At 41.5% G+C, this 21056-nt stretch overlaps 1 protein-coding gene across 1 annotated transcript in view; it reads right to left on the bottom strand.

Moving 5' to 3' along the window:
* Positions 1 to 4811: 4811 nt before the first annotated feature.
* The window catches only part of LOC126284565 (endocuticle structural glycoprotein SgAbd-8), a 35921-nt gene continuing 19676 nt past the window's right edge, over positions 4812 to 21056 (bottom strand). Inside the window, exons 3-4 of the mRNA XM_049983575.1 lie at positions 11468 to 11723; positions 4812 to 5426 (exon numbers count right to left, since the gene is read on the bottom strand). Coding sequence (XP_049839532.1) covers positions 5325 to 5426; positions 11468 to 11723 — 358 coding nt within the window. The 3' untranslated portion in view covers positions 4812 to 5324. The remainder of the gene's footprint in view (positions 5427 to 11467; positions 11724 to 21056) is intronic.

Below are 21056 nucleotides of genomic sequence, written 5' to 3'. Positions count from 1 at the left end.
GTAATGATAATATATCTCTGAAGTTCTTTGAGGCTGAGTACCACAGTAGGTAATTCAACTGAAAAGTTAATAACACAAATATAGCCCCATGGACCATGGCTGCGAACAAATGTTGCTTAATAGAAGAAATTAAATAATTGACGAAAGAAGGAAATACGAAAATATTGACGGAAAAATAGGAAGGTAGCAATACTTAGGAATGAAAGAGGTACGAAGTGCTGCGAGGATAAAGCGAATTAGCTGCAGGAAATATGTGAAGAAATTCAAATAGGAATGGTCGTGGAAATGATACATCTATCAAATAGAAAATACGAAATAGACGTCGCTGAAATTGATAACAAGGTCGTCAGCATTAACAATGCAATGTGAATTCTTCTTTAAGGAGACAGAGTACGTATAAATGGCGGGAAAATCAAAAATTATTTATGACTTTGTTAATTTCTAAAAAACAGATTTTAAAGTTACATCCATCTATGCCTCCACGCCCCCTTTATTTCTGTTACGAAAACCGGTATTATTTCGAAAATAACTGTGAACTTTCTATTTCCAGCGATTAGACGGATGATACATTCTGTGTGTTGTTAGTAGTGCAGTTTTCTAGTGTCTGTAAATGATTATGTTCGCCAGTATTTACTTTTGTTTCGCTGAAGCAGTTTGTTCACGTGCTACTGAATGTTTGTTGCCCAAGTGCTACATATATTTATGAAAGTACATATCCTTTAGTGTATAATAAATACGCACTATGCCACGCATCAAGAAATTCAACGAAAGGTAATTCCGTCCTAACCAGTTCACAAACAAGGCAAGTCACACTATTGAAAGTAACCTACGTATCAGTTCTTCAGGGAATAAACTCTCACACGGCACGCCTCTTGGTGATTCTAATTTTTGTGTTAACAGTGGCTCTGTTTGTAGTAGTTTTGTTGTTGTTGATGTGAGCATCTTATCTTTTTTAATAAAGGAAGTGGCAAAATGTAAACAATGTGATGCTGTAGGCTGTCTCGAAATAACTGAGGAACAAAGTAGCAAGAACGGTTTAGAGTTATAATTACTTGTTCTCTGTAGGCCTTGCACTAAATATACCTCGAAAATGACTTCGAAAATTGTGCTTAATTCACATGGTGTGAATTTGAAGTTAGTGTATGCATTGCATGCAATAGGAAAAGGAAAAAGGCTCCTGAACCGTTTTGTGGTTTGATGGACCTTGCTCCTCTTCCCATTAGTTTAGGCATGCGCATAAAAATACTTTTAGGCGCCTTGACGGTTATATCTAAAACATACATGAAAACGTGTAGTAGAAGAAACAGTAAATATTAGCAGAAAGCAAAAGATAGTGGTCACATATACCATCATAAGCATTCTCTTTGTGGGCCTGTTATGAATGAAATAAAATCAATTTTTAGAGACCTGAGTAACCCGGTTTGCTTAGTAAACGTCGTCAGGATGGACACTCAGAATACAAATGCAAGTTTCAACCATTGCATATGGGAAAGATTACCCAAGAATGTTTTTGTATGGTCTAAATATATTAAAAGTTGATGTACTAGATGCAATGATATATTTCAATGAGAGATTGGTAGGAAGGTTGGAAGTCCTTAGAAATTTAGGCGTAAAATGTAGCTTTAATATGGAAGATTAATGGCTTGATGTGACATAAAAAGTTTGCGTGAAGCTGAAAGATTCGCTCTTCAAGTTACCAAAGAAGAAAGAATGCTAAAAGGAAAGGTAAGGGGAAACTTGAAGATGAAGCAATGCTGCAGGATGAAGACTATGCTTCTGGAATGTTCTGAGGCACAGTTTAATTGGACTCGTATCTTCATTCACAATTCCCGCAGTTGTATTTTTCAGAATTCAGATACAAATATTTCCCAAAGTTTGTAAGCATTACTGTAATGTTTTTCTATTTCTTGTAATAGTTCATACGTATGTAGTACTAAGCTTTATTGCAAAATCTACTAACTTATAGAAAAATAACATTTTATTATGAAAAAAATTATAAAACTTGACATGTAATAAGTGATATATATTTTTCCTTGTAATATACATAATAGGTGGAATTACATAGGTCTAGTACCTCACACACCATGTCATGCATGTCTGGTAAAAATTTGGACTCCTTTAAATGTATAAAGAACGGTTAAGTGACAGCTCAATTTGAGAAAGCATTTTGGAAAATTAATTATATCTATTTCTTTGTAATTTTTTAATAACACTAAGCAGGTTCAAGAATATTGAAAATACTTCTAATTTGTTTAGAAAGTGTGTTGCATTACATGATATCAACAAAAAATCTGTAAAACATATACATTATAAACAGTGCTTGAAGGAAATAGGTTTTGATATTTACATAATATTGAGCCGGAAAAGTACCCTACATCCTTAAACACAGATGAGAGAGCTGACAGGTGGAAAGAGTACAGGGAAGGCTTCTGGGAGAGGAAGGAGCTATCTGATGACTGGATTAAGGAACAAAAGGGTGTGGGAGTGACTGTGATCGAGTATTACAGTTTGAGTTTAGTAAAGCTTTGAGGACTGGTAATAAAATAAGGCGGAGGCGATAATAGATAACTTTCTTTCGCAATTAATGAAATCATTAAGGGTAGCGGTAACCAAGCAACTGCAGATATCGGTGAAAAGAATTTATAATTGTGGAGACATTCCATCTGACTTTCGGGTAAATGTCACCCACATAATAACGAGGATAGCAACGTCAGATAAGTTCAAGAACTATACGCACAACTACAGATTATGCGTCCTAGTGGCAGACAAAAAATGCTATACAGAAAAATGGAAGAGAAAATTGACGATATTGTAGGTGACTTTAGGAAAGGTAAAGGCACGATAACAAAAGCAACACTGAAGGAAAATCAAGACACCTTCCTAGGATTTGTCGACCAGGAAAAAGCTTTTGAGAGCACAAAACTGTAAAAGATATCCAAAATTCTGAGACGAGTAGGAGTAAGTTATAGTAAAGGTTAATATACAATGTATACAAGAACCGAGACGGCATAATAAGACCGTGAAACCAAGAACTAAATGCTCAGTTTAAAAAAGATGTAAGAGAGATGCAGTATTTCGCCTTTTTTTTTTTTTGACGCTATACATCGATCATAGTAAAAGAAGCTTAAAGAGAGGGATTAAAATTCAGAGTAAGAGAATATCGATAACATTCGCTGTTGACATTGTTACCTCCAGTGAAAGCCAGGAAGAATCAAGGACATTCTAAATCGAATGAGGAGTCTACTAAGAGCTGAATATGGAATGAGAGTAAATCGAAGAATGATGACACCAATGGGGAGTAAGATAACACCAAGAAACGATTCTGCTACCTCGGAAGCGGAATCACGAATGACGGTCGAAGCGAGGAGGACAGCAAATACACAGGCAAAGAGGGAATTCCTGACCAAATAAAATGGTACTAGTATCGAACACAGGCTTTAATTTGAGGAAGACGTTTCTGAGAACATACGTTTGCAGCACACAAATGTATGGTGGGGAATCATGGACCTTGGGAAAACTGAAAAAGAAGAGAACCGAAGTCCCTGTTACGTGGAACGATTATGAAAATTAGGTGGACATATACCGTAGGGAATTACAAGGTCCACCACGGAACCGGTGGAGAAAGGTACACATGCAAAATACAAACAAGAAAAGAGAGAGGAAGATAGGATATGTGTTAACGAATCAGGCAATATTTTCCATGGTATTTCATGTTTCTGTAGAGGGTAAACCTGTAGTGGTAGACAGAGATTGGAATACACCCTAGTAATAGTTGAGAACGTAGAGTGGAAGTGCTACTCAGGCATGAAAAGAGACTGGCACAAGAAGGGAATTCGTGGTGGACGGCATCAAAAAGCTAGAAGGAATATGACTCGAATATTAGTTTACAGGTACTCTTTCTTTTGAATGTCTTAGGTTTCATGTTGACTTATTATGCACGACACGCAGAGAATACGAGGTCAGTTATATATGATAACACAGTGTGCTTGTTTGCTGTACTTAGCCGCACAACATAAATGTCAGGGCATGAGTTTAAACAAATATGTTCTTACACCACATCAGATCATTATCGTGATATGTGCATTCCTAACAGTCAAATGACACCATCATTTTCGTCCCGCATTGGAACTTATGAAAACACTAGAATTTTAAATTAAGCTTTAGCGTTAACTATGTTCTTCATATTCTGTCCTGAGTCTGTTCCACAGATTTGGTGTGACACTACGCTACAGAAATTTGTCCATTTTTCACTCTGTGGTGTAAAATTCTCTTTGTCGGCTTACGTTGGTGTTCAGTAAAACATGCAATATTTTCCTCAAATGAACCCTACCGTTGCTGTACCTTGCATCAGTTCTCTCGTATATTTTCCAGTTCTTTCTTTTTAAATTTTCATCTCAATTCCGACATTCCCGTGTAATTTACAAAATTGTCCCAGCAGCAATATTCTTATCTCCTTATTGTCCGTCGTAGAGTTCATGCTTCTACAATATTATTGCATGTGTGAAAGAAGAGTAACATCTATGTTCATCTTGTGTTGACAAAAATTTTGTTGCTTGGCATAATGTTCGGGTTAACTTTGAAGGTTTCGCAGTATCATACGTAGAACCAATAATTACTTTTAGATCAAGCTCCAGATACATTTCCTGTCTGTATAATATGCTACCAGTTACATGCTTCTATAGTCATTCGTCGCAATAGCGGCCGTACTGAATGTTCATGAAGTTTCGGTATAATGTAATGATGATGAATTTGTATGAAAAAGTAAAGAATAATAAACGATGTCATGTAAAAACTCTGGAAAGGAAACGATGTTTGTCTTGTTGAACAGCATTTATTTCTGAGAATGAAACACAATTTTGGCACAGTCTGACGAATGATTATAATGGCAAGTCATGTCCAACAGTAGTTTACTTTACATATATGTGTGTATAAAATGTACACTACAACAATAATGAGTACAAAAACACACAGAGACTATGTGAAGTGCAAGAAACTTAAGAAAGTCTTAATATCTAAGACTAAGTGTCAAGATTCTCGCCTGTATTCTTTGTCATCCCTGTTCGGTAGCAGTATCACCACTTCTTACATTCTCTAAGAACTTTAAATAATGCTACGAATGAATGGAGACCAGGTGCATAAAGTGAAGAGGACGCAGTGGAATGGAATAAGTTAAAGCGGTCTTCCGAGGGTTCCGTCAAATAAACATAGTTGCTCGGAAGCACTGATTCGCCTTTTACCACTTGTCACACGCGCGTGCCCCTTTAACGCGTGCTGCGGGAAATGTCCGTATTATACGTGGTGTCACCTCGTGCGCCGGATATTCACTACTGGCGGAACCTGCTGGGTGTCGGGTAGTTGTCAGGTTCCTCTGGAAGAGCGCCATCAGCGAGGTTCTGTTGGAATTTTGGGTTTCTCGCTTCCTCCTCCTGAAACAAGACAGTAGTGATTAGTTTTCAGACACGAAGTGGAACTTAAATTTACTCGCTTTGCATGCGTATGATTATCACATAAGAGCAACGATTTGTCTCTTCCTGATATGCTTCCAAGATTATGCAGCACAGTTCTTCTTGGGAAACTAGGCATAATGAAACAAATCGTCATGTGGTGAACCAAAGCCTTTCTTTTCCAGGCGAAATTGTGCCAAATTTTGTTGGGATCGCTGGAACTCACTCGTTTTTATTATTGTTTCTACTACAATAAACTGACAAATTCTTTCTTAAAATTAACCATTGTGGAGTGAATAGTCCACCCAAGACTTTCTCCCAGGATCTCTAATTCATGGAGAATGCAGGTATACAGCTTTGTAGAATTTGCAAAGTGGGAGTGACGTACTGAGAGATCGATGAGCTAAACTGGGCAGTTAATAATGGCTGGATGGCTTCTTGGGTAACATTCCGCGTTTACTGTCGCTCACGACTATGTCTCCATTAAATGTGAAGACCATGGATGTACATAATGATGTTAAGGATGTTGTGTAGCGATGGTTAATCATTCAATTTTAAGTAGTATTGTCCATCTGTGTATAGGGTGTGCTGAGGTGTTACCCAATAGTTTTACTCCTACGCTACGCATAAGCCAAATAGCGTGTCGTTGTGGGAGCGTATGTATAGTCGCTAAATCGTAGACAAAACTACGGATTTTGTTTTCGGCCGGTTCAGAGCATCGGTCGTAATAAAACTTAATATAGCACTTTTCGATAGTAGTAATAGTGCACTCTTCCAGTGTCAAATTCCTAAATTTAATAGCTGCTGCGATGTATGCATTTACTTATAATTTGAAAATACCAGTATGGCATTACAAATAGCTTACACGCAATAGAAAATATCTGTCTAAACATCTTGCTGTCAAATAATGAAAATTGTTTTTACTAACAAAAGTAAGACATATTTCTACGGTAATAATCTGATGTATCAGTTATTCATTTCAAGTTATTGGTTAGTAACATACAGTTCTAACCCAAGCAGACTGTGTGACTGTTTGAGTGTAGATTTAACGAGTGTAAAACTTTAGACATTAAAAGATATTGTTATTTAAAGATGGCTTTCTAGGAGCTTATAATTTGAAAAATTCGTAACGCTACAAGAGCAGCAACAACATTCACTGGTCACCGTTTGACAAAGCCAATAAATAAGTAAATAAATATAGCGCTGCCCCACGTTCTAGAGACAACACACTGACTACGTAGATTAAAGAGCGAGGAGCCATCTGCTCTGAAAATTTTGATAAAGCTTTTAATCGTGAATTTTGGTGACGAGCAATGTGACAGAGGATAGTGTAATGCGGTAATGATTGTATGATTTTGATGATTTCTAATATTTTTGTAAGCTAAATTGAAACTTACTTTTCTAGGTACAAATGGTATCGTCATTTTACATATTACACTGTCGTTGCTTTGAACCACCAGCTGGAACAGTATAACCTTTGACAAATAAATTTGATCTTTGACTACTGTGTGAACGTCTGGTAAGTTGATTTCTATTGCGGTTTCTAATCGAAATGTCGGTAGCTCGATATGGATGCAGACAGTGAGAGTATTTAGTTTTAGTGAACTAAATAGTTTAATTACAGAATGTACAAATAGCCATCCTTGGCTGCATAAAATCGTTAAATTGACCATGGCTTCGAACGATGGTTTCGACTGCTCTAAGGCGCTCTTCATCAGAATAATAATCACGTACGATTACATGTACTCACACCTTTAACTTTATGCAGCCGAGGTGGCTATACGTAGATTCGGTAATTAAGTTAACTCACGGTTGCTATACTTCAGCCAATAACAATATTTAAAATTTCAAGAACTAGATAGTGTAACCTATGCTGACAATCACGAATATTTTTATCAGAGCTGTGCACTCGGAAAATGTACTCGTTGTTCACTAAGGACATGATGACCGTGTATGTAAGTTTTGCGTCCAGTAGAGTTATTTGCCGAAGATGTTACCTCATTTTGTTAGTGAAACTGATAATGGAAGAAACATACACATGTTTAAGAGTACATTCTAAATTTTACCATTTTTTAAAATAAGTTATACAGGATGTACACATGAAACCTTCCTAATGTGCAAATTTACTTTTAAAAAATTATGAGACATAGATACTTGCTGTCTGCGGCATCAGATAAAGAAACTCAGAAAGTCGTCTGTAGGTTTTCCTTTCCCAAACGATTCGTTCTGTTCTGTTTCAGGTACCAGAAACGACTACGCTTTGACAGATCTTAATGCGTGTTGGGGTATGCACAAACGAAACCACCATTTGCTTCCTAAGAAATTTCAGATGTCAGTTTCAAAGGCAGACATTAGAAGTAAAGCTGGTTAAGGTATAGAATAATAAGCACCTAGCCAGTGACTGTCTGGCAGACACGCATCGGATGAAATGGTACAGGAAAGAAGCCTTCCAAAAAAGCCCAATGATCTCAGTTCACCGAGTATCACGAGACTTAAACATTTCCTGACCAGCAGTTCACCAGGTGCTGTGCAGACGACTTCGGTTGCATGCCTAAGAAGTTCAAATCGCTTAACGAGTGAAGTGAAAGTATTTGCAGCTTTGCCACGAATTTGCTATTGAGATGTTGGACCGGATCGGGTAAAGACTCAAATATCGACTAAATGTCGTTTCCGTGGATGAAGAAACCTTCCGCGTATGTGGGAAGGCCAATCGCACTGATTTTATATTTGTGGATTTTATATTTCTGGAACAAATGGTTCAAATGGCTCTGAGCACCACGGGACTCAACTGCTGTGGTCATTAGTCCCTTAGAACTTAGAACTACTTAAACCTAACCAACCTAAAGACATCACACACATCCATGCCCGAGGCAGGATTCGAACCTGCGACCTTAGCTGTCGCACGGTTCCGGACTGCGCGCCTAGAACCGCGGCCGGCATTTTGGAACATGTCAGAGTCAGCAAAAAGGTGAATGTGTGGTGTACACTGCTGAAAAACAGTATATTTGGATCGTTTTGCTTCTTCTAATAAATAGTAATAGGAACCGTTCATCAGAAGTGCTCGCGCAATGTGCTGTCCTTGACCTTCATCCCCTTCAGCAAAATGCGAACGAGCAGCATAGTGCACCACTGAACTATGGTTTCCAATGTTTCCACTGTGATTTCGTGGACTGAACGTTTCCTCAGTGCTGGAAAGGATGCGATATACCAAACAAAAGGCCATCGCGACTTGCAGACGTATCCACTCTCCATTTCTTCCAGTTATGTTACGTCAAGGACATTGTGGATGCCTCATCTGTACGTCACCTTAGTGACTGCACGGAAGGATTGGGAATGCAACAGCCTCCATCATCCCAAACATGCTTCTGCACTCGCAGGTTGAGATATATTGAGAAGCATCAAGCCATTTCGAACATGCACTTCTCATTCTTTTATGAAAGTGTTCTATTAGAATTAGATTAGACCGAGTAACTTTCTAATTCGAGTTACGAGTTTGGTAACAGTGATTGTAAGGATCAATCTAACTCTATATTCTTCTCTCTATTCTCACTCAGCTTCTGTGCAAGTAATGCTAGTTTATTTGTCAGTGTTAGCAGAGATCTTTGAAATCAGTTACACAGAGCATGGGATGCGAGCCAAGACGTCCCAATGCGTTATTCTGTAGACAGGCGAGGTGAATCGAGAAGAACTGTTAGCAGGTGGTAGAATGCATTGATGCAGCTGGACACTGCAGATACGTGGTCAGCTAGTGTTATTGTAGATCAGATGTTGTTCTGGAGACACAGGACAAAGCACTAAAGGCGATGACCCACGGAGACTCATTCCAGTACACAAGTAGCTGCTTTTGTAGCTAGGCTCTTCCGTTAAAGTACTTTCTCCAGAGGGCAGTGTACTTTAGGTAGTGAATTCTCAGAAGGCAAGTGAAAAGAAGACACATTCGTACAGATTAATATGTGCCTGTCGGTCCTAAAATCAGATGAACAATTCAGATTTTGTAATTTTTTCTTTCACCGCTCGGTGAAAGTGTAGCAACAAACTTGCACCCAAGACCAGACGGCACAGCAGATATTTTCTCCACCCACAAGTAAGAAAGATACGTATTGGATGTTCTCTCTCTAATTGTGAGAAGGCAAGAACCGTTTCCTGAAAGTTTGTATGAAGAAGGGCCATGGATCGGAGAATAAGCAAATGAGATGATGCAGTCTAAAAAGTCCGAAATTTTTTGGAAAAGTAGAGCAAAAGGCAGCCGACAGCAGAATAAGAATATTACGCTATTGGCTAGAGCTGGACTAATTTTTCTCACTGGGAGTGGTTTATTATATGCAAATTCAGTGCAGAGCAGACATCGGAAGACGCCGCTAGCAGACACCAACTTGCTCCCATAATTTCTGAGTTGTCATCTCGTGGCAGCAGAAAGACGAAGAGCACAGATGCTCTACAGTTGGCGGCAGATGATGCTTGTACATAAATTTCTCGCTACTTGTGAAGCACCTCAACTGGCCCACGAGTTGTGATGTTGTGGTGGCATCCATTAGCATCATTCACAGTCTACTCGTCAATTATCACGCATCATATCTGGTGGCATCAGCTGGTTAGGATTAAAAAAAGTTAGCGTTCTTCCAATTCTTCAATAAGTTCATTAGCAAAATTGCTGTTGTCCACGCACGGCTATTTGTGCTAAATTAAGATGTTACGAAACTGATTACTGTTGATCCCATTCCTATGGATAACATCAGCAAATATCTTCTTTTGCTTACGCCTTTGTTCCGCAGTGTGCGCAGGGTCGGTGTTGTTACAATCGGATTTGCCAAGGTTAATTTGAAAGAGTGGCTGGATGCCCTTCCTGCCGCCAACCCCATACCCCCCAGGACGGAATCAGTGTACCCCAGCCGTCTCCATCTAGTGTAAATGATGAAATAGTGCGAACGTGTTTCAAAGGTCTGCGACTCGTGTAACTGAGGGGGGAGTGCGGACCAGCCAGGCATTCACCTAGTAGGATGTGGAAAACCGCCTAAAATTCACATACAGACTGGACGGCACACCGGCCCTCGTCGTTAATCCCCCGGGCGGATTCGATCCTGGGACAGCGCGCCTACATTAGTCCAGAAAGATACGCATTAGCGCTCTCAGCTAACCTGGCGGGTTATAACATCACCCAATATGTTAGTGTTTATTTTATCTTACGGTTGTGTTTCAGTTAGGTGTTCTTTGTCATGCGATCAGTCCTCCTCGTTATCTGGGTGGTCAGCGTACGTGACTGGCAGGGAGCGGACTCGGTTTCGGTTCCCAGCCGGGTTGGGGATTGTCTCTGGTCAGGGACTGAGTGTAGTGTTGACCTCCTCATCATTTCATTGACAAAGTCGCCCATTGTGCCGTCAACTGGAAAGACTTGCAGTTAGACAACGGCACTTCCGCAGGTGGAGGACTCATGACCATCAATGCCACACGATCACTTTCATTTCTATGCAGTGTCGTTCATTAATCTGTGTTCAGTCAAAACTGTCTTTATAGTAAAATTGTGTACAGTTTAGCCTAAATAATGATTTTACAGTTCATGAATTATGTTCATGCATTATAGAAATTTCAGTACCCGAGACTCAGTAATAGGGCAACCTTTTTAATTCATTAAAATCCATTTATAAAGTATCTAAGACCTTCGGGGACGAATATGCCTCTCAGCAGCGCAATAGATACAGGTCACTGTACCACTCCAGAGGAAAGCCTCAGGTCGACTGGTATTTCGCAACGTTATAGTCTAGGTATTTTACAGTTTACGAAAGGAGCCCATTTAGAAATGTAGTCACATGTTGTAGAAAACTGTTGAGTAGCTTTGCATGATGTCACAAGTATCTATGTCTCACAGTTGTCTTATCTGCGTTTGGAAATCGGGGAACCCTCATGTGTATTGTTCCTGAACTTAATCAGGCGGCAGATCTGTGTTGCTTGTTGAGATAAGTGAACAGTGGACAACAAATAAAATGGTCAACCACGAGGGTGTAGTGTGGTGCAGCGGATGTACGCACCTGCTGTTGCTTGATGCCCGCGTAGATGAGGTCCAGCGACTTCTGGATCTCCTCGGGCACCGGCGGCGGCGTGGGGATGTGCGAGCCCTCGGCGCGGAAGCCCTGCTCGTCGGCCGTGTACGTGATGGTGATGAGCGAGCCGTCAGGAGCCGTGTACGAGTAGGAGCCGTGCTGCACCAGCGCCTCCGTCTCCTTGTCGCCCACGTTCTTCAGGAAGCCCGTCTCCTCCGCCACGATGTTGTTGCCCGTCTCGTAGCTGACAACATCGAGTTTCAGAGGTCAATACACTGGTTCTGCTAATTTTGACATCGGTTATTCACTTCTACTTTGCTCTAAGACATGGAAACGTAGGATTTATATCACAATCCTATGTTTCGGACAGCATCACGTTTCGTTTTGTTGAATATTGCTCTGCTTACACTTGTTTTCACTACACAGTATCAATACATCCATTCTGCAATTATTCAGTTACGTGCAATCAGTTTGCTTACCATTATTTCAAGAAATAAACTGTACAGAAACTGCAAATGTGTGCATCATCTAAATCACTTTATGTCGTGATAATGTCTGTAATTTTAACATATTCCAAAACTTCTGTAACAGAAATATTTAATTTAAACTATCTGAAAAGGACCTTGTCCCTTTTATTTCCTGAATGTGAAGAAAGGCGTTGTGTTAATGATTTTATATGTACACCATCTAACTTAATTAGAATATTTTACAGAATGAGAGTCTCACACTGCATCAAAGTACTTACTGATATGAGGCTTCCTGCAAATTAAAACACACAGTTTTAATCTGCCAGAAAGTTACTCTGAACAAATTGTTATAAAATACATTTGGTGTTTAGCTTTGGGGTGCAAAGACGAGTAAACTACTCCCTGGAGTGCTAGTTCTGCAAGGTCTCCAGAGAGCTTCTGTAAAGTGTGGAAGGCAGGAGACGAGGTACTGGTGGAATTAAAGCTGTGAGGAGGGCTCGTTACTTGTGGTTGGGTAGCTCAGACCGTTGAGAAACTGCCTGCGAAAAGCAAAGGTCCTGAATTCGAGCCTAGGTACGGCACACAGTATTAACCCGTCTATAAGTTTCAGTAAATTACGTGCTTGTCTAACAACCAAACATACTTCATATATGATCTTTTCTTTAGTGAGTACCATAGCCACAATAAAGTTTTTCACTTCAAATTGAAAAATTATGAATTGCAGAATGCACGACGACGTGTTATGCAGACATGTTTCATATTTTTCGCAGTAGCATCTGACACTGGCTCAAAACCAGTTATTGTAATAGTGAAAATAATAAACGCCGTACATTCAAATGCCTGCAATGTTATGTATTAACGTATAATTGTCTGCGCAACACGATTCATTTAAAGTCTTTCCGCAGCAATTAAACATTTCTTATGTGCGTTATTGACAGTCAAACAAGATAAACTAACTTCATCAGGTATTTTCTTCTTTCCATGAAATTTTCCAGCCATCTAATGTGGACCTGAGTAGTAAAACAGTTCAAGATAATTGTTACAGATCTGGATAAGTCGAGATTCTCCTATTTGTAATTCACGCTTCTCGTCGTTAGGTATTACGCAACAGAAACTGGAACCTTTTAAATCAGTATGGTAAGTTAGTTTAAACGCATAGTGTTCTTGGTAAGAGTACCAACCTTTCTTTCTTTTTCCTATTAAAATTTCCAGTTGTATTATGGTAATAAGTTTTCTTGTCTGGGAATAAAAGAATAAAAGGGGCATTGAGCAAATTTAGAAATCTTTTTTTAAAAAGCGGCTTTCATTTTGGTTCATCATTGTATGAACGGATTTAAATATTTTTTCTTCCCCTTGTATCATATACTATATTCGTTCATTTACTGGTTGATCTGCGTAAATTTTAGCTGATAAAACTGTTCACTCACACAATCATTATCACAATGACATGATTCGAAAACATTTAGAGAACTTTAGCTCACTTCCGCATTAGTAACACTACGCACAGACGGGTGCGGTATACGCTACCGGCGCGAGTGGGGGCTTATGGAGTTGTGACAAGAAGGACATCCGGCCACCTTTCAAGTTAACCATGCAAAATCCGTTAATAAGCAAGCTGATCCTGTGCCAATGCAGGACAAAGCTGCAAGAGGAAAAAAGATAAACTGCCTTCATCAGGTATTTTCTTCTTTGCATTAAATTATGCATACTATTAACGTGGGTTTGAGTTGCAAAAAACTTCAAAAACAGTTGCAGACCTTAATACGTCGAGATTTTCCTTTTTGTGTTTCACGCTTCTCGTCGTTATGTATTATGCAATAGAAGGTGCTGTCTCATATCATAGCAGTGTCTCTTCTACAATAAGAACGCACATCTGCAGCTGAAGGTTGTATCAGAAAGAATGAAGATCTTGGTTGTAGTTTTATGTTATTTAACTCGTGCTAAGGACCCGTTTACGTGTTCCTTTAAGTTATAGGATTTGTTTACTACACCATATTTCATTGGCAGTATTCAGATCCCATTGTTGTACGTTCGCAGATGAATTTTTATACAAATCTGGAATACTTTCAAGAGAGAACTATAGGCCCCTGTTTCATCGAATGAAATCTTAATGGTAGGAAGAATATCAAATTCCTGCAAGAAACATTAGGTCTTTGTTGGAAGAAATACCTTTAGGAACAAGGAAATGAGGTGCAAAGACAATCCCAAATCATAGGATTCGACGCGGAGGAGATATGTCGTGCTCGGCTCGTTCGCCTGACATGACGCCTCTGGATTTTGTCTTGTGGGGGTTTCGTGAAAGACATTGTTTATAAAGAAGTTCCGTTTATACCAGAAGATTTGCGAGAGAGAATTTTCAGGGCATGTGTTTCGGTAAGTGCCAGTGTGATAAGGAATACCAGTCTATCCATAATAAGGACACTGCAGCACTGCACTGATATCAATGGTCGTCACTTCGAACACCTTCTGTAAATGGACGTTCATGCCACATTTGTGACCTTCGTTGACCTTCAAAGACCTTAGTGTTACATATCATTGTATTCGTCTCGATAGCCGCTATCACGAAATAAGTACCAAACTATAGCATCCCATAAAAAAAGTTGACCTTCATATCTCTGAAGATACGCCACCTAGCAACAAGGAGTCAACGTCATATTATGGCCGCTGTTGTCACATGCAATTTTTGGTGGCTATAGCTAGTGACTCACCCTGTATATCGGGTTCATGATGATGTGCCCATCATTCCGTTTATGGTCATAGTTATTGTGATATTTACGTAAAAGTAAGAAAATGGGCGAAACTCGGGAAAGTGTGCGATGAAAAACAGAAGTCGCTACGATGTTGCATTTGGTTCATATTACATAATATGTTGTTGCGTATTAAAATTAGCTAACTTATTGAATTTTTTCTATATATTTTGGTAGAGATACCTATATGTCACCAGCCGAGCCAGTGATAAAGCCACAGTGAAATACCCACAACACGCCTAACATTTCATAAACAATTTCGATATCGAAATCAGATTTTGGTAAATGGTAGCAGACAAGGACGAGAGTATTTTACCATATCGTTATTATGTACCGTAATATTCCCAAAAGTACGGTCTTTTTCGGTGAATGAATGTAACTATTAGGGGCCATCGATAGCTGGTGAAACGAGAAATGCTATGGGTTTTGGAACAATACTTTTAAAGGCATTACACTTTTTTGTACCGAGGATGTGCTTTTTCATAAGCTACTGACATTACTCTTCCAAAGTTCCTCACTTAATAACCTACTATTTAAGAAATTTCCCGCGAATGTGTCTACTCAACATGTTAGATGAGACAGTGTAAACTCCTCTGTGTTTAGGCAAAAGGAGCACATTTAGAAATGAAAATAAAGCGTGTGTGATACCTTATGGGACTTAACTGCTAAGGTTATCAGTCCCTATTCTTACACACTAATTAACCTAAATTATCCTAAGGACAAACACACATACCCATGCCCGAGGGAGGAATCGAACCTCAGCCGGGACCAGCCGCACAGTCCATAACTGCAGCACCCTAGACCGCTCGGACAGTCCCGCGTGGCTCAAATTTAGGCGTGACTACCAGAGAAATGTGTAGGTTTTACTCAGAATGTGCCACGCATTATGCTTCTCTGGAAGTGACAAATGTTTAACAAGCCAGGCGAAAATAAATCGCTGCATTTTCGGCGGAATTCTTTTTAGATACTAACGAAAGCAGAGGTGACAGTACATCTTTTTGAATGGACACCATGAAAGTGTGCTCGTGGAGGGGTCCTATTTAATATTAGCAAAAAGATGTGAGTGTAGGCTTCGTTTAGAACGGCACTTCTCCTCTAGCGCTCGGCATTCTCCCTGCAGCACTCTGAGCTATCCCCCCCCCCCCCCCCACCAAAAAAAAACACCACACTCCCCTCGCTTCCCCAGCCGACTGTTCATCTCTCGGCCACGAACTTTTGCGCGGACTAAGTGTCAGGAAGTCGTTTCTGAAAGTATTTGTATGGAATGTAGCCATGTATGGAAGTGGACGATAAATAGTTAAGACAAGAAGGGATTCAAATGGCTCTGAGCAATATGGGACTTAACATCTATGGTCATCAGTCCCCTAGAACTTAGAACTACTTAAACCTAACTAACCTAAGGACATCACACAACACCCAGCCATCACGAGGCAGAGAAAATCTCTGACACCGCCGGGAACCGAACCCGGGAATTCGGGCGTGGGAAGTGAGAACGCCACCTCACGACCACGAGATGCTGGCAAGAAGAGAATAGAAGCTTTCGAACTGTGGTGCTACAGAAGAATGCTGAAGATTATGTGGGTAGATCACATAAGTAATGAGGAGGTATTGAATAGAATTGGGGAGAAGAGGAGTTTGTGGTACAACTTGGCTAGAGGAACGTATCGGTTGGTAGGACATGTTCTGAGGCATCAATAGATCACCACTTTAGTTCTGGAGGGCAGCATAGTGGGTAAAAATCGTAGATGGATACCAAGAGATGATTACACTGAGCAGATTCAGAGGGATGTAGGCTGCCTCAGGTGCTGGGAGATGAAGAGGACTGAGCCAGGTGGCGCAGTGGTTAGACACTGGACTCGCATTCGGGAGAACGACGGTTCAATCCCGCGTCCGGCCATCCTGATTTAGGTTTTCCGTGATTTCCCTAACTCACTCCAGGCAAATGCCGGGATGGTTCCTCTGAAAGTGCACGGCCGACTTCCATCCCTAATCCGATGAGACCGATGACCACGCTGTCTGGTCTCCTTCCGCAAAACCAACCAACTAACCAACCAGATGAAGAGGCTTGCTCAGGATAGAGTTGCATGGAGAGCTGCATCAAACCAGTCTCAGGACTGAAGACCTTAAGAACAACAACATGTATTTTGTGATCCTTACACCGTGACGAAACCTGTTCCCGAGCGCCTGCCAGCTGTTCAGCAAGTCCAGCGCTCCAGTTGCCACAGAGCGCGATTGTTATTCGCCGGATCGCGGCCGAGACCTTTGGCGAGGCGCGGCCGCGACATTCGCCTTGCAGGCGAGAAAACCGGGGCCGCAATTGTCTTGACGCGCCGGCGGTCGCAGAAACTGGTTCGGCTTTCACCTCTGTCTTCGCGCTCTGACGCCGGTTCGATTCCCGCAGCCGCACCTACGCGCTTTCCCCATCGCCACCCGCGCGGTGGCATTTAGGCCTCGCACCATTTCCCTGTTACGACCCACGCCTCCGACTGTCCGGGTCAGCCGCTGCTCGTCCCTGTTGACGCAACTCTCCAGTGGAGAGTGAAACCCATGCCGTCTGTAGCCGTCGTGCGGCCGCCGGCTGAGCGAGGCTGTGGAGTTGCGCAACAACTGGTGCCGCATCTCCCGCCTACTTCTCCCTGTATCTCTCTCTCTCTCTCTCTCTCTCCATCCATCCCTCTCGCACACTCACTCTCTCTGGGACGAGTCGAAGAGCCCGATTTACAACGGTGCTCCCGTAAAGGTCGCGCAGGCACGACTCGCACGCCGTAGCCTCTTGCGTCACCCTGCGACCAAACGCCGTTATCTCCCTAGGAGCACGCCAGGGTTGGGAAGAAGCCGCGACCTTTCGCGCATGAATATCTCAAGCGATTTAGTATGCTTGTACTTCGCTCACCACAATAACAACTACTCTTCGCTGATCAAAATAGCAACTTCCTGCTGGAGAAATTATGGCATTTGACCAAACGGCTGTTACTTCGCGTTAAAGAGTTCTGTCATCTGCGAACGACCTCAATACGTTTCAGCTGCTGGACCATAACCGAAAGTAAAGATTCTGGTTCGATTACACGCTGCCAGAAATTTTAACCAGGAATGTTCCCAGTGGGAGCAAAGCAAGGAAGGAACACAAAAACTATTTGTTAATAAAATCTTTTAATGGTCAGGATCGCATGTAAGTAAGATTAAGTGAAAACTAGTATGAGCCGATTACACCGACAGATTCAGATCTGTTATACAAAACACGTGTAGTGTCTGCTTCTGAAATCAGGCCGCTCACGATTCTGAATGTACCATACACTACTAGACTTACTAGCATTGTATATGGCCTGGTTTCGTTGACAAGTTACTGTGGAACTATACTGCATGCAACATTTGCGTATGAGTAATATTTTATCTCCGTGATGTACGCCATTGCTTTATTGAGATACGATTCTTCCATGTGTGTCCACTGTAATGCAGATTTTGGGGTTTACGCTCACTTTGCAGACACTTCATGTTTTTATAACAGATATGAAGATGGCTTTATAATAAGATGGAACTAGTCATCACTTGATGTCATTTACTTGCGACCTTGGCTGTTAAAAGATTTTATTAATTTAACTTTGTGTAAAACTCTGGAATCGCATGTCTCAAGAATCAGCAGGAAAACCTAGCCATCGTGTTTCGCTTCTCACCTTCCGAAGTTGTCTATCCGTCCATTCTTCCTTTCTAATGCCCCTTCAGTTAATTGTATCATTAACATCGTGCATCCATTGCGTCCATCGTCTACGTGGTCTTCCACGATTTTTCGCTCTTCTGGTGGCAGTTTATAGGCTCCTTTCAGCTACCGGCTATTGCCGATTCGATGTAGGTGCTCACACCAAATTCATATTTTGCTATGGCATAGAGAATAGTGTCTTTCTCTCTTGTAATTTCAAGTATTCTTTCATTTCCGATGTGGTGCAGGCTGAAAATGTGGTGACTGGTCCGCCAAAATCCATCTCACGGGACATAAGTTCATTGTCCTCTTCTTTTGGCTACATTCTAAAGACCGACAGTATTAACTCATAAAATTTTCAATATTCTAATTGACCTTTCTAAAATCGTTCAATACGATAATGTCAAAAGTCTAGTCTAAGGTGTGATTATAGTTCAGAATTTTAAATTTTTTGTGGATCCGGTACCAAACAACCAATGGGTGAGTGTGATTAAAGTTAACAGCAGACGCTGGGCGCCTACGATCACGTGATCTCTCTGCAGCCCTTTTCACACACGCCCATTACAATTTCAAACAATCAACAGATACAATTAACACAAAATCCTCCAAACCACTGTAGCATCAAGGAATATACGCAATCCGCAGTAATGATGACGTACGTAGTGCATAACTCCAACACTTCCTTCCGTTATTACCACAAGTACCGTGGAAGCTCAGGTGAATGTCCACCACGGCAGGTTGTTTCAATGACCCTCGTCCGTGGCGCAGTGTGCGTTTCGAGCAGCTGTTCACCCGAATGTCGGTGCATCAGGACACGAAAATCGAGTTAGTGGAACAAGGAATGTTATTCATCCGACCTGGCGACATGTTCCAATTGATCCACCGCCCAGTCTCGACTATCATGGGCTGACCGTATTCGCAGCTGACGATGTAGTTGGGTCAGCTGCTGCGGACATAGCTTTTCAGCAACGTACGCCGAGTATTGTGATCCGAAACACTTGTCGCTTCATCAGCACTGTATTCTTTCGTCAGATCCGTCAAAGATCGCTGCAGCCGCGTGTTACAGAACGACAAAGCATCGCACGTTAAAGCGACGAAGCGTTGGCGTCCTACAGCTTGTTGCCTTCTAGTGCTTTCACTGTCATCAACCACTGCCCATAGATGCTCTTGAGTGTGGCACGCAAAATGTCGACAAGTTTCGCGCTTTGTTAGATGCTTGTCATCAGGTGTCGGTCCATAACAATCTGTCCTTATATCGGTGGATTTTCCCACGCTTACCACGTCATAACACAGTAACGCTATGACGTGGCACTTAGTTTCGCGGTAGGCAGTGGCCAAAATTTTTTGCCATGGAACCGAAGTACACATTGCCTTAAAAATTATCAGAAGATTGTCTAGACTACTTTAGATGACGATAAATGTCTGTTGTGTACTGCGCAAATGCAAGCCTCTTCGGCAAATTGTACTGATTAATTCTTATGAGAACAACAGTCAAGCACTGCCTTAGAATTCGACTTGACTGAATTCCCGAAAACAATGCAACAGAACCGTTACTAATACGAGGAGAAGTCAAAAAATAAAGCGACTTTTGAGATAACGACTGTTAGTATTATTGACAGAAAACTGAAACATGCATTATTTTTGTACCTAGCCTCCCTACACTTCAACGCACTTTGTCGAACGTTTCAAGAGTTTCTTAAATCTGCCAGGGGGAAAAAAAAAGAAATTGGGCTGCTCCGGTAACCAATTTTGTGCCGCATCAGTAACTGGAAATCGCTTGGAGTAAGGTCAGGATTGGATAGCGGGTGTTCAAGCAATTTGAATCAAAACTCCTTTATTGTTTCGTCCGTCTGCTTGGCAGACTGTGTCCGAGCGTTGTGTTGCTGCAGGATGACACCTTTTCGCAGTTTTCCGTGACGTTTGTATCTGATTGCAGGTTTCAGTTTGGTTCGCAGAACATCACTATAGTTCGCACTGTTCACAATTCGCCTTCCATGTCCCAGCACAGTGTCAGCATAATCTTTCTATCTGACGCCTGAAGTTTAAATATCTTAACTTTGATGAAGGGGTGTTTCCAAACCATGCACGCTGCCTTACTTTTCGGTTCGTGATGGTGCAGTAACGTTTCTTCTACGGTAACGATTTGCTGTAAAACTCCATCTCTTTCACGGTTATGCCCATTCTTTGCGTCTTATGCTGCGCACACAATTCTTTCGGCACCTAACTTCCAAAAATTTAGCCTGCCCCAACTAAAAAACTATCTAATCTTCTCCAGAACGGGGCAAGAAGGCCCAACGGCACCGACTGGCCGCCGCGCCATCCTCAGACTACAGGCGTCAGTGGACGCGGATATGGAGGGGCATGTGGTCAGTACACCTCGGCCGTACGTCAGTTTACGGGACCGGAGCCGCTGCTTCTCAATCAAGTAGCTCCTCAGTTTGCCTCACAAGGGCTGAGCGCACCCCGCTTGCCAGCAGAGATAAGCAGACTGGATGGTCGCCCATGCTAGTTCTAGCCTAGCCCGAAAGTGCTCCGGTGATCCGTCGGCAACTGGTGTTACCACTGCGGCATTATATCTTTACTACCTGAATGAGATTATGTCAGTTAACTATAACAGCTTAATACGAGAATAATACATGTCGGTTATAACTGAAGCCCACCGACTCAGT

Source organism: Schistocerca gregaria, chromosome 8 (genome assembly GCF_023897955.1).
Source record: "Schistocerca gregaria isolate iqSchGreg1 chromosome 8, iqSchGreg1.2, whole genome shotgun sequence".
Lineage (NCBI taxonomy): Eukaryota > Metazoa > Arthropoda > Insecta > Orthoptera > Acrididae > Schistocerca > Schistocerca gregaria.
This window is presented reverse-complemented; position numbering and strand designations above follow the sequence as displayed.